At 33.1% G+C, this 9,608-nt stretch overlaps 1 protein-coding gene across 9 annotated transcripts; it reads right to left on the reverse strand.

Moving 5' to 3' along the window:
* Positions 1 to 5,708: 5,708 nt before the first annotated feature.
* Positions 5,709 to 8,572, reverse strand: LOC113346939. Of its 9 annotated transcripts, XR_003358676.1 has the most exons (6): positions 8,261 to 8,572; positions 8,011 to 8,080; positions 7,156 to 7,311; positions 6,652 to 6,694; positions 6,413 to 6,455; positions 5,709 to 6,305 (listed from the first exon to the last, which is right to left on the reverse strand). XR_003358676.1 is itself a non-coding variant. In XM_026590492.1 (5 exons), exons 1-5 carry the CDS (start codon positions 8,270 to 8,272, stop codon positions 6,191 to 6,193), a joined length of 336 nt encoding a protein of 111 aa, XP_026446277.1. In that variant the 5' UTR covers positions 8,273 to 8,572; the 3' UTR covers positions 5,709 to 6,190. The 9 variants fall into 9 exon arrangements, 3 of the variants coding, with proteins under 3 accessions (XP_026446277.1, XP_026446276.1, XP_026446275.1); XR_003358679.1 differs by lacking the exon at positions 6,652 to 6,694; XM_026590492.1 differs by lacking the exon at positions 8,011 to 8,080 and having other exon boundaries at positions 6,446 to 6,455.
* Between the last annotated feature and the right edge of the window lie 1,036 nt (positions 8,573 to 9,608).

Raw genomic sequence — 9,608 nt, forward strand, 5'->3', positions numbered from 1 at the left:
TCCAAATTATTTGTTGAAGTTCCAGACGAAAACTCTGAACAACCCTACGGATTATACACTCTTCATATGAAAATAGAAGGATATGACCAATAGTTGATGTTAAGCCCTTTTGGATAGAATGATATGAAAGGCCTATTGGATAAAATGATAAGCCCTTTTCAATCGGCGTTCATTCCGGGGAGGCAAATAGCTGATACCATAACCATAGCTCACGAAATAATTCATAAAATAAGGAAGACTAGATCAGAAAAAGGTCTCATGGGCTTAAAAATAGATATGTCTAAAACGTTCGATAGAGTAGAATTGGACTTTTTAATGGAAATTATGAGGAAGTTGGGTTTCTCTGAAAATTGATGTCAACTTGTTTATCAGTGTATTTTAAGCACTTCCCTATCTGTTCTTCTCAATGGATCTCCGACTGAGTTCTATAAGCCAACAAGACTACAAGAGGGTTGAGACAGGGTGATCCCTTGTCTCCCTACTTTTTTCTCATTTGTATGGAATCTTTCTCTCGCACTATTCTTCACGCTGAAAGTAAAGCTCTCCTAAAAGGTATTAAAATATCTAGAAATGCCTCATCTGTGAGTCATCTGCTTTTTGCAGATGACTGTATCATTTTTTGTAAAGCAAATGCAACTACTTGCCATAACCTTGTAACTCTGTTTAGAGATTTTGGAGTCTCTTCGGGACAAATGATAAATCTTAACAAATCCGGGGTGTTTTTCAGCCCAAAAACTGATCCAAACATTATGAGTGAAGTAAAACAAATTTTAGGACTAAACTTTACCTCTTGACGATAGATATTTAGGATCTCCACTCTTTACTAACAGATCAAAAGTGAAAAGTTTTGAACCACTCGTCAAGAAAATGAGCAATAGACTTCACTTACAATGGAACTCAGGTGAACTGTGCTGGTAGAACCATTATGGTAAAAAAAATATTACCTCTTCGCTAGCTGTTTACCATATGAATTGTTTTAAAATCCCCAAAAAAATTTGTAAAACTCTTAACAAAATGCAAATGAATTACTGGTGGGGGAAGAATGAAAATGGAAAAAATGAAAGAGGTAAAAAAGGACTTTACTTAAAAGCTTGGGATGCAATGTGTAAGTCTCTTGATGATGGAGGTTTGGGAATACAAAATACTGAGAACTTCAACTTGGCTATGATAGCAGATGAGGTGGAAACTAAAAAAAAAAACAAACACACTTGGGGCAAAAATACTAAAAGCTAAGTATTTCCCAAACTGTGATGTTCTTCACATAAAAAACAAGCCAAATGAAGGGGATGGTTGGGTTTGGAAAGGTATCCACAGTGGAATCCAACTCATTAAGAAAAATTGTTTTTGGAAACTTGGAAATGCAAAGCTTATTTATATATGGGATGATCATTGGATACCAAATACGATTGCTCCTATTTCAAAACCAACTACTGAAACTGAAAACATGACAAAAGTGAGTCAACTGATAGATGAGGAAAAGGAATGTGACGAACAAAAACTTACTGCATGTTTTGATCATGAAACTATTGAAAAAATAAAGAGAATACACATACCAATTCAAGATTTAGATGACACTGCCCATTGGAATCTAAATAGTAAAGGTAAATTTTTTTTGTTAAGCATTTATACCACTCCCTGAATAGTAGTACCCATAATAATGTCAAACAAAGAAGAATATGAGATCTAAATGTTACCCCTTCCATAAAAACTTTCATTTGGAAAGCGGCGTATTCAATTCTACCCACTGGCATGAGGGTTGCTGCCGTTCTTCCTAATATTGATACAAATGCAATGATAAAGAAGAATATTTTACTCATCTTTTTCTCAACTGTAATTTTGTTAAAAAGGTATGGATGCACTTAAATTTTTATATGGATTATGTGATTGATAACTGCACTGATTTTCATGAATGGTTAAATCTATGGTTCGATGATAAAAACACGGGTGATTGTATAATTTAGTGGCCTGAATTTTGTAGCATAATCACTTGGCATATATGGAAAGCTAGATGTGAATCTATTTTCCAAAAAAAGAGGCTGAATAGTGCCAATACCGCAAAAACTATTGTTAGATTTATAAATAGTTATATGAATGTTAATAAAACAGATTACAATATTATGCTAACTTTATTTTATAACCCAATGAAAGAAGAGGCTCTTAAAATCCTTGAAAGGGAACCTGACAGGGAAGTAAGTTATATGAGCTTGAGAATCTCTGTTGCTTTGACAATGAATTTCCCTTTCAGTACTTCAGGAAGTGGCCTAACTATGGTTGATTATGCAGGTAGAACTGTCAAAGCAAGAGGCACTCATGCAGATTGTACCACAAGAGAACAATTAGAAGAAAAAGGTGCTGAAGCAGCCTTCCAATGGACAACTGAATGTAGTGGGCATAATATAATCTTTAAAAGTGATTCAAGTCCTTCTCTACAACTGCTAATGAGAAGATATGTAAAAGCAAGGGAAAATAGATATAACATTAGTGAAGATTTTGAAACAGAACCTGAAAATTGTATTAACTTTAAAGTTTCTGTTTTCGTTTTAACATCAAGATTCAATATTACTAAGGCAGCAAACGTAGCCAGTTATTGTAATAGAAATGGTATCCAAAATATCTGGACAAATGAAAGATTATAATCCATTTTGCACTACCTATATATTAGGAATTGCATCAATCTTGTAACAACTAATGATTCTCACAGTTGTGAGATTCGATTAAATCAATATATATCATCTGAGGATTTATCCTTTTTTTCGAAGAAAAAAAAAGTTGATGTTACAGTCCTACCACAAACATGTTTCATGGTGGAGCAGACTGACTAACAGTTTCTATTTTGAAGGTATTAAAATGATCGCTTACAAGGATAAAAGTTTATTGCACTTATTCGTCAACAAATTTCACGCCTACACAATACCTCTTGAATCATAAGTATATTAGTAATGGATCATAATTATATTGGATGGTAAGAATTACAATGTACTATCTCATTTTAAAAACTAGGTTGGTTTCATGTATGAATTACACATGAAACCAACCTATTATTTTGAAACATATGAAGTAAGTATTTCATATTCTCATATTTTAAATCATACTGGAAACTTGGGTCACGAGCCGAATTCTGGTTGACGGGGTAGGATTGGAGGGTTAGGGAAGATTTTAGGTTATGAGGTAAACAATTTTGCTCCTTTTTATTGGAGTGAAGGTCAAGTCGATTAAAATTGATATCTCAAAAGTTCGATTGATCAAACAAAAACAACTAGTATTTCAAGTTTTATGTCACTCCTAGATATTATCAATTTTGTTTCTTGGAAGATATGGTTGAAAAACTACTGCTATAACGAGAGTTACATTACTGATATTGCTAAATGTCATGACAACGTGTCGATGTTTCTTATAACTTTCTTGTTACACTCCAGCATAGTTTATAGGTCGACTAGATCTTAACCCGTGCCGTAACGGCACAGGCATACATTGGTTTTTAGATCCGGATCCAATGATTGTTGTGTTGAGCATGATTAGAAGTTGTTCAGTCTGAAATCAAGTTTATATAATCAAGTATACACCAATTCAATCTATGATCATTTAATTTATATGTACACTATTCAGTAGCAACTTACTATATGAAAACCATCAACTACAATATAATAAATGACAACGTGGAATAATCACCAGTGTGAAATAAAAGAGTATAATAAAAAAAAACCATCTAAAATTGGTTTCCGAAAACTACCAAACAGTATTCGAGTACCGCCGACAAACATTATAAATTTTTATGCTAGCATAGCTATGTCTTAAGAAATTAATCATGTCCATAATTCTATTTTAGATTTTTATACTTGTAGGTTGAAATGATAATTAATATCGTCAACAGCTACCAAAGGCTCCAAAGTGAAACATAGTTGTAAGGGCATGGGCACTTTATTTTTGGTAATGTATTAAGCGTGAGGATAAAACTTTCCTTTTGAATAAGCTAAGTAATAACATACATGAGTTTCAAGAAAATGAAGTTAAACATCCCACTACTAATATATTCCTACACATCGTCTTGGAACCACACGAGCCCGCAAGAAGCAATCTTCAAGTGCAGTCAACCAAAATAGTTGGATCGTGACCTTTAAAATAATGAAAAAAATTTGTGCACTCTTCCACCACATCTTCAAAATGTGTCCTTAACTCTTTGACGAAAGCTAAGGTTGAAACTGCAATAACTGGCTTCTTAGTTGTTGTTTCACTTGTAATGATACAAACTTGCAGCACACAAACAAATGCGTCCAAAAAAAAAAATCAGTTATGCTATATTGTTTGTCTACCTGTACAAAACGTGAATGAAACTGTTATGCATATGAGCCAGTCATGTAAGTTCATTTTAGTCATCAATAATGATATACAAACCACTGAATCCTTTCTCTAAATTTCTCAGAATATTCAAAAAGCACATCCACAACTCCAATGTGGTCAAATGTTAACAATTCTTGGCTAAGCCAATGATCATATACCATTGTCTGAGCAAGTGAAAGTAGAAGATTGTACTTGGAAATGACTAAGCACCACATATATATGCTGACATAAGTATGATGCAGTAAAAAACTAAAATTAATGCAGTGATAATAATTCACATTCATTTGACCATGCCAAAGAAAACCCCCGATTTATAGTTTAAATATTCTACCCCAATCTAAAGAAAAAAAAATTTAGAGAAGAAACGAAAAAGTTCGTCATCCATGCCACCTTAGCAAATGATCAATAATAACAAAGATTCTATGTATCATTTAGCTAAAAAATCACATTACCGATCAAGGGGAATCTGCGACAGGACTTTTATCTTGGAAAAAGGATAATGAGTCCATTGATGACTTTGTAAAGAGAAAACATATATAGGTGGAAGTGAATACATTAAACTAAATTGTATATAAACGCATAGAGGAAGATTTATTTTTACAACTCACATAGTTTCCTCAATCACAAATGATTTATAGTTCATGTTTGACAAATAAACTTTTAGAACTTATTTATCAGGGGCATAAGAAGATCCCACTTGATTAACTTCAGTTCATCCAGTTGTAACCGCACTCAGTTATCTGGATGACCAGCGTTTTCATATAGTAAATTTTTGAAAACAATCAGATACCGGCGGTACATGCCCTAACATATCTAGTAAATAACAATATAAAAGAAAAAACGCCAGCGAATACAACAGTTTAAGTATAAAACCTTAATTAACATACTCTTCGAACTGGACAATGTAGTTGTTGTGCAATTCTATAAATTTCCGGCGGGTTTGAACTTCGAACCAACCTAGAAGACATCTTAACTTCTACCATCTTTCACACACTGTGTTTCGGAGACAAACCATCAAGAACCCATAATAGTTAAGATTAAAGTTTCTGCTGCCATAACTTTTAGCTTGTAAATAGATAATCACAAAACTAGAAATGTTTAAGCAAGTGTATTTCATGGAAAACATACTATTGCAATGGATATTTCGTAAGTAAGAACTCAAACAACAAACTGTAAGATGCTTAAATGGTGGATCATCTAACAAAATTAAATAGAGGGATTGAGAAGTTAAGGGATTTTTATGGTAATATGTGAAAATGTCCTGATTTGTTGAATGCCGTTAAGAATCAAGATTTTATACATGGATCATTATTTAACTTGATGATTGCAAACATATGAGGAAATTTCTAGGGAATGAGTAACGATACAAAAATAAAAATACCTGCACCTCGTCCATTTTCTTCATAACTTTATCGAGTATAACATGCTTATTATCTATCCACGGTGTTGCTACAATGGTTACAAAGAACTGGGCGGCATTAGTTTTTTACCGCACATTAATTATCCATGGACAGGGTGAAAGGTTTATCATGCCTTAACCATTTTTCATATGTAAGCTCTTCGTAACAACCTGATTCTAGAAAGAACAGATAATGATAACAATCTGAGACGGAGAGGAAATAAAAGAGAACTTCGCTGTTATAAGCTTCTAATCATATGATCCTAGAAGAAAACCGAATTAAATTTGTAACATACTATTGTTAATCAGCAATAGAAGTTACTGTTTGTAGAATACATCCTCGAATTCCCTACCCTAAATAGACTTCCTACCATCGCCGTCTCCCCGAGGATCTCCAGTATATATATATCATATATATATCATAAAGCCTCTGATAATTCTCCAGAAGGAAGATTAGATTATCTCAATAATAACCATTACTGCAGCCAGTGGTGAGTTTCTCCATAGTTTTTGAGCATTTTTCTGGGTACAGTTTAATGTTAATATCGCCAAGTGATGTGTGCGTAATCTGAATCAAAAGGGAAAAACATGGATTATATAACAAAAATAAAGTACAAAGAACCCATTACATTCTCCAGAAGATTAATCAATCCAATAGTACAAAGAACCCATTACATTCTCCAGAAGATTAATCAATCCAATTTCAACCTGATAGATCCTGCAGAGATGTAAAAATTGACACAAAGTGAGAAGTTCATGAAAAATCTTTTGAAAGACACATATGAGAAGGTACAGAGTCCATAATGCAATTTCGAGTATGGATTTACTCGTCGCCATTTTCTTGGTTGCACTAAAAATATTACCCGATGACAAATCAAAATCGGATAAAAGCCTAGTGGAAAGAATGAGATTACCTTTATATTTTCCCAGTTTCAGATGCGTCCGCAAGTTCATAAACTGCATCAAAGTTTTCATAATTTGATCTTATTTGGTCGTTCATAATTTCAACTAAATTTTACTTATATGCGATTTTGTCCCTAACTGTGTCAGAAACTAAACAATTATGAACAAAAACTATACAAATTTAACCACATTATCATTCAACAATGTGCCAAAGTGGTGTACTTTAATTCAGATTAAAGATGAATGCAATGATGATGGGTATATCAATAATGTCATCTGTACGTAAACATTTTGTTCCTCAGTCGATATATGCACCTAATGCATCCAGTAATTGTGAAATTAAAAATGCAACTAATAGTGGATCAACTTAACAAAGAAACTCAATTTGCAATAGATTTCCATGAAATCCATAACTTTACACACAAACAGAGGATTAGATGAGCTCTAATAAAATGCATCTAGTAATTCTGATATTGAGACTCAATTGAAATTAAAGACATATCAAAAGTCCAAACCTGAAAACAAAAATTCTGAAAAATCAACTTAATGCATTTAGTATTTTTTAATTGACCATCCCAAACTTCATCGTGAGATTCAGCACCACCAAGGGTTTCATATTGGGTACTTGGTTGTATCCTTCTTGTGATGATAACTGATGATATTTCAGAAGCCTTCAAAACAAAATGAAATACTTAATCCACTTCAAACCTCCCATAAAAAAAAAACCATAAAGATATCAAAACTTACCACGTTTACTGAAATCAAAATAGTATGATACTACTTTAGTCAGGATTTAATTGCCAGCTTAAACACAAATCAAATAAAGATAAATGGATTCGTTCCTAAAGGTTCCATAGTCAGGGCCGTGGTCAGAACCCAACTTATTTCATAGTAAAACTTTTCAGTAATTATCAGGATGGAAGTATTTGAAAATCAGTGAAGAAAGTATACGTCTCCCTATTTCTCTCTCTATCTTTGTTTTTTTATTTTTTGATGGGACTGATTACCTAAAAATAATGAAGGTCTTGGGTAACTCACAATGGTAGATAATGGAGACTTCACGATCTTTCCTGAAATTTTTAAGGTTTCAGTAAGGTTCTTCCTTGAAGGTAGGAAGTAGAAGAATTCGAGGGTAGAGGATTTAGGGTAGATGTAGAGAACGATTGAAAGCCCAAGTTTACTGATTCGTCTCCCTAAAAGCTAAGGCATATGTGCAGAAAAGGGGTTTGGTCTGGGCAACCACGGTCATGGATTTATCTTTCTCAGAATGCTTTCCATTTTTCCATTAAACAGTAGACCCATTAATTCTTGCGGCATAAAATTAAGGAAACAATAAGAGAGATAAACCAAAACCAATGAATCGATTATACCTAACACCCAACATAATTGAGGAGAATATGGAAGAATAAAAATCACGGTGCAAGCTCCCGTAGGTGAAGACTGAAATAGAAGAAAAAATTAGGGGGGAAAAAACAACAGTAATCCCCTTCACTAACTTAACCAAAACCTTGAAAAAAATATTTAATCAAAAAGAAAAAAGTTTTAATCAATGAATTCATATTGTAAAATCAAAAATGGTTAATTTTATTATTCATAGATAAAAGAGAGATAGAGAATCACCTCTTTCTCCATGGATATATCGAGTTGACGATGTTCAATGAGGTTGAAGAACACTTGTCTTATCTTCGGTGAAATAACATTGCCTACAATCAGAAATTTTCTGTATTCCACTGCAATTGCGTCTGATCCCTATTTTGATAAGATGTTTATGTTAGAGTCTTAGCGATTCATTGTATGAAGTGTTGATTTTTTGAGAACCATAAGAAAATATGATGAATCGATTGGGAACCGTTCAATTGACATAATGAAATTCTCTGCAACTCTGGTGAAGAAACTAAATGGTCTCGCCTCCCTGTCTTTTTTTTTTTTTCTCTCGTTTCCAATCTTTTAACTTAACTATGTTTTCCGTTTGCTTAATGGGGAGTGGAAACATCACATTAACCACGTGTATGGAGCATGCTACGATATCACCTCTCAGCCCTAGATTTATCTTTGCCAAGGACAGATCCTGACCACTCTTTACATAGGCCAAGTTATCCAAAGTGTGTTATGTATTCTTGATTATCTATTAATTAATGTTGGAAAACTAAATCAAAATTTTCGTATATTTATGAATTTTTTTTTAACTAGTACCGTATAACATTTAGGTCTTAGGTTATATCGGTGGGCTTAATCTTAATTTGGCATATTATTTAGGTTAAGTTAATTTCAAATTTGAAACTAAAAGAAACCTAAAACAAGATACTTGAAGGAACATAACCCTAAAGGAATCAAATTGGAATTCAAAAGTCACGCCCCTTGAGAAATCCCTGAAGTATCATGATTCTTCATTAAAGAGGTACTTGAAGCATCATGAATCTTAATTGAAGAGGTACTAGTAAATTTTATAAATACTGCACACACTTAGAAAAGAATATAAATTAGAAATCTAATTATCATTCTACTGCATTCTAAAGTCATCAATTAAGTTTGTATTAAAGAGAGAGTTCGTCACTCTAAGTTTTGGTTCGTCAGTTTTTCGAAGTTTGTAGGGATAATACGTCAAGAAGAAAGGTGTTGTATCATGACAGAAATTGATAGTCCGTAAGCACCAGTGCGGGGTGAATCTGTCTTAAGGCTTGAGGATATAATTCTTGCCTCGACTTTAATTTAGTCTAATTGGGCTTGCATTTCACTTCTTCTCTGATTGTTTTATTGCAGAACACAAGATTGCTAACAATTAGTGTATATAAATGGTTGATTCCATGGAATACATTTTATAAATAATTGAGAAAAGACAAGGTGGAACAAACAGGACTTCAATGATAGATCAGCACCAAAATTTACTTTGCCATAACAATTAAAACGTCTTCCAAATCAGATTTATCATTGATCACAACCTTAATTTACATCGACTTTAGATCCCTAA

The sequence above is a fragment of the Papaver somniferum genome, chromosome 2, assembly GCF_003573695.1.
Source record: "Papaver somniferum cultivar HN1 chromosome 2, ASM357369v1, whole genome shotgun sequence".
Classification (NCBI taxonomy): Eukaryota; Viridiplantae; Streptophyta; class Magnoliopsida; order Ranunculales; family Papaveraceae; genus Papaver; species Papaver somniferum.

Coding starts and splice junctions, on each gene's coding strand:
- LOC113346939 (XM_026590490.1), bottom strand. Junction 6,695..7,155: donor TTCAGAATTTTTGTTTTCAG/GTTTGGACTTTT, acceptor ACTTTGATGCAG/TTTATGAACTTGCGGACGCA. Junction 6,306..6,412: donor TGATTAATCTTCTGGAGAAT/GTAATGGGTTCT, acceptor CTTTTGATTCAG/ATTACGCACACATCACTTGG.